The 15,727-nt window shown below is 49.7% G+C and overlaps 4 protein-coding genes across 4 annotated transcripts; 3 read left to right on the top strand and 1 right to left on the bottom strand.

The window, feature by feature from the left end:
• Positions 1–248: 248 nt before the first annotated feature.
• N7496_003813 (putative aromatic amino acid aminotransferase) lies at positions 249–2,145 on the bottom strand (the record flags this gene model as incomplete). The annotated part of the gene is made up of 3 exons (XM_056696744.1): positions 249–1,311; positions 1,383–1,941; positions 2,010–2,145. The coding sequence occupies 3 exons, from the start codon at positions 2,143–2,145 to the stop codon at positions 249–251; spliced, it is 1,758 nt and encodes a 585-aa protein (XP_056558956.1).
• A 2,391-nt stretch (positions 2,146–4,536) lies between these two features.
• On the top strand, positions 4,537–6,685 carry N7496_003812 (LCCL domain-containing protein; the record flags this gene model as incomplete). Its single annotated transcript, XM_056696743.1, has 2 exons — positions 4,537–5,000; positions 5,068–6,685. The coding sequence occupies 2 exons, from the start codon at positions 4,537–4,539 to the stop codon at positions 6,683–6,685; spliced, it is 2,082 nt and encodes a 693-aa protein (XP_056558955.1).
• A 318-nt stretch (positions 6,686–7,003) lies between these two features.
• Positions 7,004–9,947, top strand: N7496_003811 (uncharacterized protein; the record flags this gene model as incomplete). The annotated part of the gene is made up of 7 exons (XM_056696742.1): positions 7,004–7,225; positions 7,434–7,555; positions 7,622–8,169; positions 8,222–8,520; positions 8,579–9,010; positions 9,073–9,314; positions 9,404–9,947. The coding sequence occupies 7 exons, from the start codon at positions 7,004–7,006 to the stop codon at positions 9,945–9,947; spliced, it is 2,409 nt and encodes an 802-aa protein (XP_056558954.1).
• Positions 9,948–11,267: 1,320 nt separating this feature from the next.
• Positions 11,268–13,131, top strand: N7496_003810 (putative lysophospholipase; the record flags this gene model as incomplete). Its single annotated transcript, XM_056696741.1, has 3 exons — positions 11,268–12,252; positions 12,331–12,686; positions 12,805–13,131. The coding sequence occupies 3 exons, from the start codon at positions 11,268–11,270 to the stop codon at positions 13,129–13,131; spliced, it is 1,668 nt and encodes a 555-aa protein (XP_056558953.1).
• Between the last annotated feature and the right edge of the window lie 2,596 nt (positions 13,132–15,727).

Raw genomic sequence — 15,727 nt, 5'->3', positions numbered from 1 at the left:
AGCATGTACTGATCGTTTCAAATCATGTTGGTAAAAAAGGTTGTCAAGAAAATACAAAAAGAACGATTTAGAAGAGCACACGTCGATTATTGAGATTAATGCAGTCGATCAGGCAAGACAAATTCTTCCAAACTAATCTATCTCATACTCCTCAAAGTCAGAATACCTCCCACGACCTGCTCTGTGCACAGCTAAAAAGTAAATAGAAACGCAAACACAGTCTACAGCAGAAAATGCGTTAGATTTTCTCAGCATCCTGGACCTACAAAGTTAATGCCCGACTCTAACTGCATGGAACCCAATGCAAGAGTCTCATCGTCGTCATCATCCAAGCCATCTAGATCCTCTCGCTTCCAGAATGCCCGGAAACCTTCAACAAGCCTGCGCGTAAAAGGTGAGACATCCTCGGCATCCATAGGTGCAAAAGCAACTCGGATATACCGGTGTTCTTTCTCGATAGATTTTGGCCCTGCCGCGAATATCTGACCCGGCGCCACCAGACACAAATGCGGCTTCTTCGTAAGGTGTATCCAGAAAGCCTTGGATAGTTTCTGCTCGCTGTATTTGGCCCGCAGTGGATGGGTCTCAAGACGGATCTCAACCCAGGCAAACATGCCACCCTTGGGCCAGACAAAGTCGTACATCTGGACCCGATCGACGACCTCCCAGTCATTGACGTGGTCGACGGTAGATGATAACGCAGATTTCTCCGAGAACAGGAACTTGTTCTCTTCAAGGATGGTGCACATGTCGTTCATGCGTCTCTCGTACCCACCACGCAATCCTTCCAGCCAGCGAACCCACCCATCCATGCGCCAGCTATGGATATCTTGCTTCTTCAAGGCAAAAGCGCCATTCTCCTTCAACTGTTCCCCGATAATTGTCTGGGCAATTATAGACTGTACGAATCCTGAAGGTTGTTGCGTTGTAACCTCAGTAATGCGAGTGATACGCTCGATGACGGCGGGTTGCGCAGTGATCCAGCCCAGACGGCTGCCAGGTGCAATGGTCTTCGAAAAAGTGTCCAGTCGTACAACTCGTCCTTCTGTGTCGATCGATAGATATGAAGGGACCAACGAGTCTAAGAACGCATATCCCGAAGACCGACCCTCGGCATTATAGCTCCGATTGTAGGGCGTAGACTCTGAAGAGGTCCCCCGATAACGGGCCTCCATCTCGTATGCAGAGGGGAATTGCAGGTTCCAGTATGGATCATCTTCCACTATAATCACGTCATATTTCTGACAGAGCGCGTAGATTTCCTTTCTTCGCTCAATGGAAAGATTTCCTCCAGTGGGGTTCTGCCCAATTCTGTCAAATAAACGCAGTTAGAATATTGGGTCATCCATTGCGAAAACCACGCAAGTGAAAGCGCAACTCACGTCACGGTATACATGAGATGCGGACGTCTTCCGCGTCGGAAATCCCAATTTTCCAGTACGTCTGCCAGGCCGCCTTTGCCGGAAGCTAGCATACCTTGACCATCCACGGCCACGGTGACGGTATTGAGGCCTCGCGGCTGGATGGTTTGAATGGCGTTCATATAGGTGAATTCTTCGCATAGCACGCCCTCGCGCTGCTGAATCCAGTCCCGGTCGGGATTCCAGATATTAGTGAAAAGCTCAACGGCTTTGGAGAAGCCGTCGGTGTTACCGCATGACATGATGACCTCGGGACCTCCTTCGTAGGGAACATTGGGATGGAGATGGTCGCGGACGAATTGTCGGAGGAACGAGACAAGCGGTGGATAGCCTTCGGCAACGCCATACTGGAGAGCAGTGGTCAAGTCGATTTTGCGCGTAGGGTCGGTAGTCTGAACTGCTTTGGGGATGAGTACCCGGTCGGCTTTGGTGTCATCTTTGTTGGATGGTTGGAGACGCTGAGGGCGGGCGACGGTCGCTTCGAGGGTATCGTACGGGAAATATGAAGGGTGTGGTAGGCCTAACGAGGAAGTATAGCAGGTTAGCCGAGGCTATGGTTGCTTAATTGGGGGGTGCTCTGTTATGTACCTCCCGCGAAATTGGCGATGCCTGGAATTGTAAAATACTTGTAGAAGCTCTTTACGCTGCTCGGGTTGCGATTCTTGGACGCATACGAGTAGTGGTGCGACAAGTCTAACGGTTGTGGGGATGTGATGGCTGTCATGGCGATCGCTGCAGCTCAACGGGCGTGCATATGGCCACTTTTCACGGGGCGAAGGTTGGAAACCAAAGATAGAACAAGATAAAAAAAGCAAAATGGGATTATCTCGAAGGAGGGCATCAGTGAAATATCGGATTTCTAATCTCCACGAAACCTGTTAGATCCCCCCGCACGGTTTGGCCGTGGGTGTCCGAGTGCTTGATAAGCACCGCTACTATTTGGGCCCGGTGGGTCACGGAAGGCGTAGTTGGAGGAAGCCAACGCCTGGAGCTTACAAGGATCTCATGGAGCTATAGGGCAGAGATAAGAGAGAAGCAGGCTAAGAAGAGGCCTGAACAAAGTATTCCATGTAGTCAAATCTATGTATATCATAGACCCGTGTCAACCTTGCCCTTTCTTCCCATCTCAGCCCTTTCCAAACTCTGAACAAAAACACGCTAGTCCACGATAGACCTAAATCGGATCCGAAGACTGAATCGTCTTCTAAGACTCATGATGATGCATCTATCCAATGACATAAAAAAACACCACCTATCTTTTGGAGGTTTGAGGTCTAGACTCCTCTGCTACCCATATTGTACTCAGAACTCTGCTATCAAACGAGGTCTCGCTGATCACTCCCTGGACCTCTATTACTTTGGAGCTTGCACTCCACACCTAAGGGCTTTGTTGCCTTTTACACGCTCATATTATACCATGACTTCTTCAAAGGTCACTCTGTTCGATCTGCCAAATGAGCTGCACCTAGAGATTACGAGCTACCTTGATTATACCCCCCGACTGATTCTATCCCAAACATGTTCTTTCTTCAGAGCCAGGGTCCCCACGACAAATCCAATGCCACAGGAAAAGCTGTCATATCTATGTCAAGTCGAGACATGGCCTAAGTAAGGATCTTCCCAAATACCCATGAGTGGGATTGCCAGAAGCTTATATTTCCAGATACAATGAGTACTTCTCTTGCCGTTTCTGTCTAACACTGCGTCACCGGAGACATTTTTCCGACTATCAGATACTGCAAGATTATGGTAAGGGTTGCAGTAAGAGTTACTGCCGATTCTGTAGCGACTGCCGGTGCTGTTTTGGTGACGAGGGGTGCCCGGTTTCAAGATATCATCGAAAGTAGAAGGGCCCCCTTATACTGTTTGTAGTCGATGCTATCGGCTATGCCCATCATACTCCAATTGTGAGGTCAGTGGCTTCTATTAGCGTTGCTCTGGGACAGAAGTTTTGCCTGTTATTCACAGACAATTTTACTCTCACGACTATCCAGCACGGTGACGCACGGGGGAATATGTCTGCTCTGTTCCACTTTGAAGTGAATGCTCTAGATCCCGGTCAGAATTTACTAGAGGGTTGAATCATGCTTCGTACTTTAGTTGTTTGCTCGAGGGCCTACAAGGCAGTTGTAATAAGGTCTGTGGAATAGGATGAAAGGATTTGACACTTACTGCTTTGCCGCCTTGTTCTTCTTCGCCTGTCTGTCTTGCTGGTTGTCGTAGAGGGTTGTGAATGGGGTCTACCTTCCAAGCTCATGAGAGTATCATACAGTTCCAGGGAATATGATTTTGTATGGCAGATCTGTATGCTGGTAGGTGGATAAATCACAAGTTCTATATTCATAATGCAGCTAGAAGAGGAGAAACTGCTGTAGGAAGACGACATTTCCAGGTGGACCTAAAGAAATAGTTTCTGCGTCGATGTTACCACAATTTACCCGATGTATGATAATAACTATGATCTCTGAGTACTTGTGCAGTTATTCCATGAAAGTACCTTCTTCGCCTCCTGCCAGGTACCCGAGCACTGATCCTCCAAGTCGCCCTTGCGGGGAAACCCGAGATGATCAACCATTCTGCGTCACACTGGCCTGCATTAGTGTTGGCCCAATACTAATTTAACTTTCCACTCCCTGAAATGATTGATCTCCTATATTTCTACACTCTATACTTAACCTTTTATGCATAAATTGAATTAGGCAGAATCAAAGTGAACATCCGTTTTTGGGGCCGTCTCGTGCACCCTCGCCACTGGGTCACAGGATCAACGCTGATTGGCTGCCGGACAAGAATCACCGCCCTTCCTCGACGTCCCTTCTTTCTCCCACTCTTCTTTCTTCACTTCACTTCACTTCCACTATCTTAACTATTGTCGCCTTTATACATACTGGCCCTTTCATATACTTTATCCTTTATTTCTATTCCCGTTTCCGATCTTTAGACTCCTGCATTACGACCTCTGCTTCATGGCTAGGTGACCCTGGTGATCCTCCCCACTTTTTTGGAGATCTCCACTTGCGCCTAGCGCCGACCGCTCCAACACCGACATCATAGTCGTTCGTTCATTCCTTTCTCTTTCCATTTTCGGTCCATTCTTTTCAGTCACCCTTCAGCCATGATAGGGGAGGGCCGTGACGAGGCTGTTCGCCTCTATGTTCCCCCATTACTTGATGATGAGGAGAATCTCATCAATCCCGACGCTTCCGAGGATTTCCCGCCGCCTGATGTCGAAGCCGGCAGCGCCCTACCTATCTGGCTACAAGAGTCGTCCAAATCTTTTCGCTGGGGCTGGGTGCCACTGCCGCTCAGGAAGGCAGGACGTGCGACTGTGAATTGGATCAAGGGACCTGACCCCCCACATATGCTTTTACTGAAGCCGCTGTTCCCGCGTCTACAAGAACTGCCAGTACAATACCTCGAACACTTTTTTCCGAAGCACAGACAGAAACTGGCGCTTCTGCTGCTGCTATACACATCATGGTTTCTGCCCTGGTTCCTGGTTCTCTTACACTCGCGCTCCTCGGGATATATTGAAGGCTACGGCCAGCTACAGACACTCTCATGCTCCACAAATTTCTGGTATGTATCGATATCGTTCCTTGATTGACAGCATTGGCATACGCTAACATATGTATGACTGATGCAGGGCGTTTGACAACGGATGTGGTCTCAACGGAAACGACTGCCGCCCCTTCTCAGCCTCGACTGTGGCTTTCCGGTGTCCCGCAAACTGCCGCGATACTAAGCTGCTAGAACCGCATGTTGTTGGAAACCAAACCTTCAACTACCAAGGCCTCGTCATTGGTGGTCCCCTGCCGGGATCTGACGATCATGCGATCTACCGTGCTGACAGTTTCGTCTGTCAAGCTGCTATTCATGCGGGAGTCATCTCGAACGATGGCGGCTGCGGTGTCGCGAAGCTCGAAGGTGCAGCGCACTCCTTCCCGTCCGTGAAACAGAATGGGATTCGATCAGAGGAGTTCCCATCGACATTCCCGAAGTCTTTCAGCTTCCCCCAGCTTTCCTCTTCTCAGTCAAACTGCCCAGCCGATCCGCGCTGGTCGCTTCTCGGAGTGACTGCTGCGGCTGTCGGATTACTGTGGCTCTTCTGCACTTCGCCGCCTGTTCTTTTCTTCAGTACATTCTTCATGGTCTTCTGCCATACAGGCTTGGTTGCCGACCCGCCATCGTATCCTTACCTGTCTGACCTTGTCTCTACGCTGCTTTCTCGGTTGTTGCCCGCATCGTTTGTGATTTATGTTCTATACAAGTTCTGTGCATCTCCACTTCTCCAGCCGATCAGGTCACCCATATATCAGCTGGAGAAGCTACTTTTATTCCTCCCGATGCTTTTTATCGGAGCCTTGAACAACTACACGTTTGCACGATTGATACCCCTTCAGCGTTTGACGCCAATGGATATCCAGCAACAGCCTGGTGCAAAATTGGCTCTTGCATTGGTCGTTCCAACTGTGCTTACTATCGTTCTTAGCCAAGCATGGCAGATTCGGCAGGGTGGTCTCCTTCCGCGCTACCTCAAGATTTACTGCACCATGGGGCTGATCATTCTGATTTTGCTCCCACTGCCCGGTCTGCGGCTTCGAATCCATCATTATATCCTCGCCATTCTGCTGATGCCAGGCACCGCCTTTCCTACTCGCCCCTCACTGGCATACCAGGGGTTGCTCCTTGGTCTCTTCATCAACGGTGTTGCGCGCTGGGGATTCGCTTCCATCATTGAGACCCCCGCTGCTTTGGGTGAGCTGGCTCCGGGACGTGGATCTCACGGATGGTGGGGCTCCACATATCCAAACGTCACTGCCTCGTCCGTTCAGATCGCATTACCCGAGCCAGGCTCCAGTTTCACGCACCGTGGCAATGGCAACATCACTTTTGCCCTGTGGGAACACGAGCGAATGACCGAGCTCGACGTGGACGGAGTCTCGGTGCTGCTCAATGACGTAGAACGCTGGCGCGGCTATCTTGACGAGGACAAACCTGGCGAATTTACCTGGCACCGCCATGGGCACAACGGGCTTGAGCTGAGCAAGACGCCAGTCCTTGAGTCACGCGAGGTTGACAGCCTTGAGCTTGATTCTCAGTTTATCTTGCAGGGCTATAGTGATTCGGGCGAGGATGGTGAACCCGAGGCGCTCTTTTTCCGCTTCGCCTTCTTGCGCGGTGCTGAGGCCGGCACTTACGGCCCTGCTGGCGTTTGGAGGAGCGACGGGACGTGGGTTCCACCAGCTTCCCCTAAACGATAGTTTGGTCGTTCTGCTACTCGTTGGCCACTTTTGATTATTCAGTTTTGAAAATTTTCGTCTTGCTGGATAGATGACTATAAAACGGTGGTATGTGTGTGCTGGACGCGCTCTGCCCACGGGAGTGTGACCCAGCGAGTGTGACCCAGGTCACACTCATAGACGACTGCGTTACGCCGAATGAACATATCATGAAATTTGTCGATACTCCTGACTTCGGTCCACTGTATTTATTTTAGATCACAGACGTTTATAGTAGAATGTTTTTGTCCTATCTAACCTCCAATTCTCAAAGTCAGCGATGGTCTGACAATTCCGTCCATGACTCCGGAGCCACGTGATCTTTTCTCTCTGCCTACGCCGACTTTCCAACAGGCAGCCCCAGTCCCGTCCACACTTTCCATAGTCGATCCCAGAGGTTCCAGCAACCTCGACGGACAGAAGTACATCAGATCAAAGTGGCCCGAAAGCCATCCTGCCATGGAACCCGAGGGTTCCGACCGTGAGGAGCGCGAGACGCCAAGCGCTTTGACCCGACGTGCAGTATGTACTCCACTTCCCCAGAAGCTCAAAGGGAATTTGAAAGAAGAATCATGTCATTGGCACAATTCATTGACTTTTTATATGGCGATAATTCTTACTTACTATCTTTCCCTGGATTAGTGTGATCAATGCCGGACTCGGAAGGTAAATATAGATCAATGCCCATGACCCTTGTCTCTTTTCGAACTAGGATTAACATTCGACTCAGATTCGGTGTGACAAGCGTGTCCCATGTTCGAATTGCCGTAGTTCGAACATTACTTGTCGTTCCACAGGCGAAGGACAGAGACCAGCTGAGCCCCGGCGCCGCGTGTTGATTTCTAGCCAGTAGTACGTGATCGTCGTCAAAATGGTAGCCGATCGGAATGATTCTTTGCCGCTAACAGACCTCAACAGTGAGAAGAAGATTGATCTCATTGAAGAGCGCCTTGGTGGTGTCGAGGAGACGTTACAACGCCTCGGAGGCATTGAACAGGCTCTACGGGAGCTTCTAATATCGTCTCGACAGCAAGGTGTTGCCCACACCTCCAAATTTTCGGCATCATCTCTATCATCACCCGTTACATTAGCTCGAACTCAATCCTCAGCATCCAAGCAAGATCACGAAGATTTAAAAGCCCCCGGGTATACTTCTAATCTTGCGATCGAGCAGCACGACTCCGGCTCTGCATACGAGGGGAATTCCTCTCTAGCGGCTCATTCCGCTTATGCAAAGGAATTTCTCGAATCTGCCGTTTCACACAGTACACCTGAAATGTTTTCTAGCCCGAAGATCAGCGAGGCTCTTTCATCTCTGAAACAAATTGTTGAGATGCAAAGTAAACAGCGAGACGCCGGAACGCAGAGAGGTCAACTTTCCAGTCGGTTGGGCGCACGCTGTGATATACGTGATTTGGAGATGCCACCCTTGCCAGTGGTCCTATCCGTACTGAAAAAGGCCAAAGGTATGACTGAAAACCCAGGGGCAAGCGAGTTCCATGATTCTAATAAATGCAGAGAACCCGCCCGCCTCGTTTGGGGGCTATATTCCTTTCTTCACGGTGGACTATTTCATCTCGAGGTGTCAGGAAGTCTACTTTGCTACAGAGGATTACTCCGACGCGACATTTATCATCGCTAACTTTGGCCTTTATGGTATCTTTGTTGAATTTGGATTCTGCGAGAAGGAGCCTGCCACACGAGACGAATACCAGCGGTATGTCCAGGTATGTAAGGATAATTTGGAGGCGGCATTGGCGAATTTGAATATTTTGATGCCAGTTACTATGGACTCTGTCGTTGCACTGGCAGTTGGTGTGAGTTCTCCCATACAAGACCCTAATTTCAGCACAGGCCAGGCGCTGACGAGAGAAGGCAATTCATGGAATCGAAATATCGAAGCCGTCAGTCAGTTGGACTCTCGCCTCGACAGCTATTCAAATGTGCCAGACTTTGGGATACAATCGCCGCTCTTCCATGGAACACGATCCTCCTGAAGTGCAACACCGAAAACAGGACATTTTCTGGTCTGTGTATACGATTATTAACTTGATGTCATTGCGCTTGGGACGTGCTTCAGTGGTACAGGCCTGCGACGTGGATATCCCTTCGCCGTTCGAATGCTTCCCGAACATGGGAGTATGGAGCATGGTTTGCTCTCTATGGGCTCGGCAAGCCGTCATCCAGAACGACATATACACGAATTTATACAGCCCTGCAGCACTTAACCAGCCAGAGAGCGAACGGGTGGTGCATGCTCGGCGCTTGGCTGTTGAAATGCGGAGGGATGTCCTTGATCCTTTTGATGTAAGCAAAACCCATACACCAGCGTTATATGCTTTGCTTTAATACTCACCTATATCGAACAGCGAATTTTGACTGCCGATTTGAACATGTCCGAAGTCGATGTTATCTACCTTCGCTCTGATGGAGTCAGTCGATTGGCAATCTTGACATTGATATACCGTGCTATCCCGGTTGAGCCTGGCTCGCCCAGCACCTTCATCCCGGAGTGTATCGAGACGGCCAGAGCAGCGCTGGAGCTCCATCAAGTGTGCATAGCCAGTCTAAAAGAAGCTTCCGAAAATTTGCGATGTTCATACATGCATTGGTAAGTGAAAAAAGCCCTGGAAAAGCATTTCCATTGACCTCCCTCTTTAACCTCCCTCAATCACGTATCCCATCACTAATATTCAACAGGGCGATTTTCCTCTCCCCATTCGTCCCTTTCATCGTCATATTCTGTCACGTCATCACAACATCCGACACCAAAGATCTCGCCCGCCTCGAAGACTTCGTTGCCTCTCTACGCCCTCTCTGCCGTTTCTCCCAATCAATCGACCGCCTTCACAACCTCTGTTCAGTCCTCAGCACAGTCGCCCGTCTCTACGTCGAAGCAAAGTCGCGAAAACAAGCCGGCGAGGACCAGAACATGGCATCCGTAGGCCAAGAGTTCGATGCCTATCTGAGCGCGCTTGGATTGGCACCGGGAAATGCGGTTGCTAATAATCCGTGGGGCGCGTTTCAGCCGGACGGTTCGTCTATGGCTACCGGTGCAGCGGATCCGTCGCTTCAGGCGTCTGGGTATGGAAATCCGTCTATGCCTGCTCAAGGCCAACCTCAAGGTCAAGATATGTCGATGGTGGAAATGTCGCAGGCTGCGCAGTTGGGTAATTGGTTCTCTGGTAACCAGTATATGATGGGGTTGCTGGAAGAGGATATGTTTCAATTCAATCCTACGTGATAGTTGAGTCCTACGTGATAGTTGAGTCCTACGTGATAGTTGAGTGTCAGTTAAGGCTGGAAATAAATATTTGTACAGAAAGAGATGGTAAAGAGATTTCACTATATGGATGATCTACACTTCAATCGCATCCCTTATGAATACCTGGAGCCTGAATAGTACGGTTTTTGAGATGAATGGCTAATTTGGAATAAGTTTTACTATACAGAGAAGGTACTGAATATACCTCGCATGGATTGGGTTGACTTGGTAATCTTAGTTGAATAAGTATTCGTTCCCTGCACAATGCCGGCTCAAACATCGAGTAATGTAAGTTTACCCAATAAAACCGATAGACCTGCGCCTTATCGATGCTACCCAATCCAGACATGGACTATGTCTCTGTTGCCTATGCAGTTGTAGTTGTTATCATCCTCGATCGACTGGTTCGCCCATGGACGTCGCGTTTGAGTAGGACAATATATCACGGGTATAGGTTGAAGTTTCGGAATAACAATAAATTCATGAAGATGCTGGCCAATTTCAAGGATCATTCTTATCAACCGAATTGACTTGGCTTGTTTAAAAGGAGCTAGACCAGGACATACATACTCCGTATGTCGATGGCAAAGATAAGAGAAAAAGCAAATCAACCCGCACGTGGTCTGCGACCGGATCCGTCCTGTTTGATTGTCCCAACTTCCTCTCTTTTTTCCTCTTCTCTTCTATTCTCAATTGCTCTCATCTTCTCTCATACACATCAATCTTCTCTTCTTGATATCAAGTTATCCCTCGGAGCCACTCCGCCGACTCCAAGCGATACCGTTGGCTTAACTCAGAGCCCAGTGGAGCCGCGTTTTAAAGTTGGTCCAGCCCGTGAAAATCTCTCTCCAATAAGATGCCCGTACGTAATACGATCGGAGTCGATTTGGGGTTTTCGGCCAAAAGACTCAATCACCATCTTCGGCTTGGAGAAGCTGTGCATATGCGTGGATTTTTTCTCTGTCTCACTTCTCGCCGGGTCTATTATCGGAATCGTGAAAATTTACATACAGCAGGGCACAGCAACTAAGAGGGAAAAAAATTTTAACCCATCGTCATCTCCCCGCAATTCACCGAAGTGAAAGCAGCGATCGCGGAATTTTCTTGGAGGGGCTGATTGGGGTTATCATCGGCTTTTGATTGTGCCTGTCGCGTTCGGCAAGCCCTATCATTCGAGGACTGCCTCAGTAATTGAAGGTCGTCGGGTTTTCGTGTCGCCTTTGATTTGAGTTCCATCGACACTTGCGACACTACTTTGTTCTTCGTTGCAGAATTTATCATCTCAGTCCAACATTCACAATGGGCTCCACGGAGACATCCTCTTCGAGCCCGGGGCTGCAGAGCCCCCCAGAACTCGCTATCCAAGAGTCTAGGGTGTTGATCATCATGACTGGAGGCACAATCTGCATGCAACCATCGCCACATGGATTCATCCCTGCTAGAGGGTTCCAAGAGAACTGCATGGCCCGGGTACCATGCTTCAACGATGGCTCTGCCCCTGCCGAGATGGACGTGGTGACCAAGGGAGGACGCGATATCACTCCGCATCCCAGTCTACGCACTCCGGTCACGACCTACGGCCGTCAAGTGCGCTACACCGTCTACGAGTTCGAGGAACTCTTGGACAGCAGCTCTATCAATGCCAAGGGCTGGGCGGAGATTGCGCAGACCATTTTCCAGAACTACACTTTCTTCGATGGCTTCGTCGTTCTGCACGGTACCGATAGTTTGGCATATAGTTGCTCTGCGCTGAGCTTCATGCTGCAGAACCTTGGAAAGCCCGTCGTCCTCACGGGGTCTCAAGCGCCAATGCTCGAGCTCCAAAACGATGCTACGGATAACTTGCTCGGTTCCCTGGTAGTGGCCGGCCACTTCATGATCCCCGAGGTATGCTTGTACTTTAACAACAAGCTCTTCCGGGGTAATCGCACCACCAAGGTGGCTGCCAGCGACTTTGCTGCCTTTGATGCGCCCAATTGCCCGCCGCTGGCCGTGACCACTTCGATGCGCACCAATGTCAACTGGGACATGGTCCACCGGCCGACAACCTTGGAGCACTTCCGTATTCAGACGAACCTGGATACGGCCCATGTCGCGTGCCTTCGTATCTTCCCGGGTATCAAACCGGAGATGGTGGATGCCGTATTGAAGCTGGATGGGCTACGTGGCTTGGTGTTGGAGACGTTTGGAGCAGGAAATGCCCCATCTGGACAAGACAACGCCATGATTAACGTGCTGGCCGCCGCCATTCGACGAGGAATCGTGATTGTCAACGTGACTCAATGTGAGCTATATCCGGCCCCTGCCCTATATGAGCAAAGAGGATGCTAACGGTTTAATTTTCTTTGCTAAGGCCTGACAGGTAGTGTTAGTCCTGTCTATGCTACAGGAATGAGCCTCTCCCGGGCCGGTGTTGTCGCGGGCCTTGACATGACGACAGAGGCAGCGTTGACGAAACTGGCGTACCTGCTCGCGTTACCAGACTCCACTCCGGAATCTGTAGCTAAGAACATGTCAGTATCACTCCGGGGCGAGTTGAGCGAATCGTCGCTGCCGGTCTTCCGTCATCCGGACGGTGCGCTGCCCGAGCGCGTGCAGACGCTGACGGCAATGGGATACGCCATTGCGCAAGGCGATCTCGAACGGGTCAAGACGATCCTCAAGACGGAACACCACTGGCTGCTTAATGATGCAGATTATTCAGGGAACACGCCTATCGTAAGTGAAGACCCAAAAAGAAAAGAAAAAACAAATTCTCTGGGGATTGCCATATTGCGCCAGATTGGTTTTTACTTTGCATTGCTGACTCGGTGTTTGTTGCACGCCGTCTTTTTAGCACTTGGCGGCTACTTCCCCTGCGATTTCGATTCTCCACTTCTTGCTATCGCATGGTGGCTCCGTTCACTTGCGCAATCGCAATGGACGTACCCCGCTGTTCCTGGCGGCGAATGCGGGCCTATCAGAGCACGTCTTGCTGTTGCGGAAATCTGGTGCTCATCTACACTCTGATGAGCGACCGGCGGCCGAGCTTCTGGCCCGGCGGCGTCCCGGAGTCTGGGGTTTAGCGGGCATTGACCCACGTGAGAACAACCAACGCGAGATGGACGAGGAAGATCAAAACGCCGGGCGCAGTCGGACATTGATGGCCGGGTCAGCACCGTGAAAGGAAATAGAAAGCAGCATTCACGATACGCGAGAGAAAGAGGGGGGAAGGGGAACGACAACACCAGCAACACCACCAGCAACACCACCACCACCACGTAGCCAGTCAGTCCCCGACATCCCCGATTCGCGACATCGGCTCACATGTCTCTCTTCCCAATCTGTGGACGAGGAGGGATTTCACGCCGGTCACATCATCGCGGGTAGTACAGCGCGGGCGATATGCTAAGCGCAAATGATCACGCCAGAAAGACATGGAACTATTGGGTCATTTGGATATGTGGGATTTGCATGTCCGCGGAGATCGGTCCCTGCCGCTAGAGGAGGGAGGAAGGAAGGAAGGGAGGGGCCAGCCCAGTCGCCAAGTGGATACCAAAGCAAAGACGAATAACCAGCGAGAGTTCCGGAGGGCTCAACGAAATTTTCTGGGGTTACCTGGGCTGAATTGCTGGTGACTGGTGCTGGATTGGGTGGCCCTTTTTCCCCCTCATCTGCTGAGTTCCGGGCTTTGCAACCCATTTTGGGCTTGACTTGAACTAATTAAGTTTATAACTTTGTTTCTTCATCCCCGTGATTTCTTCTTAGTGATTGCGTTTAGAGATATTATTGATAGATATTGATAGATGGCGATAGCGATATGATCTTCAAGAAAAGTCTGCAAAATTTCTCGGTTCTTCGTCTTCATTCCATGGGTCCGGGGGTTTCAAGGTTCGGCGACTTCCACTCTGCCCTCGGATGCCACCGTCCAGTACTTCAGTACGGAGTACATGTACATACAGTATGTATGTACTCTGTACAGCAGTTACTAGTTGCCCCATCCAATCCTGCACGCACTACGCAGCTGGCCGATAGAATTTTGCGGGGTTTGGCTTTGGCGCTGTTCGTCTGGCGAGCTGTTTTCAGCCATGACACATCGGGCCAAGGGCCTGGGTCATTTTTTTTCCCAGGTACCTTCGGAAGGCGATCCGGAGGTATTAGTTGGCTACATGACTAACTTGATGTCTATTGGGGATACTATAGAAGATAACGGAGAAACAAGAGTACGTGTCTCCGGAGTCTACTACTTGGTGGGCGAACAGAATACTGTTCCCAACGTGTCTATATGATTTTCATACTCTATGGCTTGTCTGTGCAATTCCTTATTTTCTACACAATATGCCTATTATTCTAATTATATACTCTTGACTTAATAGGTATATTATCTCTACTAATTCATGTAGAACTCCAGAATCTAGAATCAAGAATCTACAAATTCTGACAAACTCGAACCAGACCCCGAACATCGCTGCACTAATCGATTGAGGCAGGTCATCCCTTCGTTCTCCATTCACCGTTTCCTCCAGCCTCTTTCACAGGCAACCAAAAGGGGTCATGCGTTGGCGTGTCCAGGTGATGCGCCAGAATTCCGATCGACCCTCTTTTTGTTCCCTATCCCAATTCCCCCATCCAATCAGTCCCATCAATCCACAGGAGTTGAGCAGAGAGAAAAAAATGACACCAGGAACCCACATCCTAGCACCACGTGAGCGCGCCCCTGGCAGTTGGTGGAACGAAGAGCGAACACTACTGTACTATCGTGAGTAATAAAAAAAGATCTTTTTTTTCGGTGCTTGTTTCTTCACTGGTATGACCTATGTTGCCCACTTTTTTTTCTCCTTCCACGTCTTCGTTTTTCTTGGTTGTTCCCCACGTTTGCGCGATTTTGATAGTTCGGCGTTATAGGGATTAGTGGCCCCGTGGCTAAATGGTGTTGAGCTGCGATGCTCGGCAAGGTCTAATACTACTAGTAGTCTACGACTACTACTGTAGTAAGGTGCTATATGGTCACCTGGTCTGTCTGACTATTCTCCAATTGCTCCAGCGCACCTAGTTGGAGTAGTTACTCCTTGGTACTATTTCTCGAGATGGCATCATCACGGCTTGGCAGGAGCTTAAACCGGAGCCTGTACCCGTGCAGACCTACAAACGCAGTAGATGATAGACGGTCGTGATCTGACTTGGATGTGCCATTGTGCAGCCAAGGATAGGCCCTGTTTCCCAGGGCATTTCTCATGGGGCCGAGCCTGGGTCCCGATGGCCGGTCTGGCAGGATCTTCCCGTCCAGTGGACGCTGCCGACGCCGCCGATTTACGTAAAGAAAAAGGGCCTGGAGACCGCCCAGCCCAGTCCAGCGTGTACACGATGGTGTCATCGGAGGAGTCGAGGGGAGAAAAAAAATGGTGCAAACGGGAGAATATGTATCATTGTTGGAATAAGCAAAACAAAAAATAGAAATCTGGTAATAATAGACCAGTAAGTAGTAGGTCTGGTGGTTGATACTCGATTAGACCTTGTATACCGATCGAAAGGGGTAGGTCACCGGAGAAGTATAGTTCGTTCGTAGTCATAGCAATAATAGTAGTTACTACAAAGTAAGGTACCACTGGGCTTTCGACGCTAGTTATAGCATATTTCTTGACTCTTTTTTTTTCTCTCTATTTTTTCCTTTTTTTTCCTTTTTTTTCTGCCGTCACTTATTTTTACTTGTTTCTTATACTCCAAGCGACTATCAGATCACACTATGAAATGATGCTTGATCCCCCTATCATTTCATCAGA

The sequence above is a fragment of the Penicillium cataractarum genome, assembly GCF_028827025.1.
Source record: "Penicillium cataractarum strain IBT 29864 chromosome Unknown utg000002l, whole genome shotgun sequence".
Classification (NCBI taxonomy): domain Eukaryota; kingdom Fungi; phylum Ascomycota; class Eurotiomycetes; order Eurotiales; family Aspergillaceae; genus Penicillium; species Penicillium cataractarum.
The sequence above is the reverse complement of the archived record's forward strand: the minus strand, read 5'-3'. Positions and strand labels throughout refer to the sequence as shown.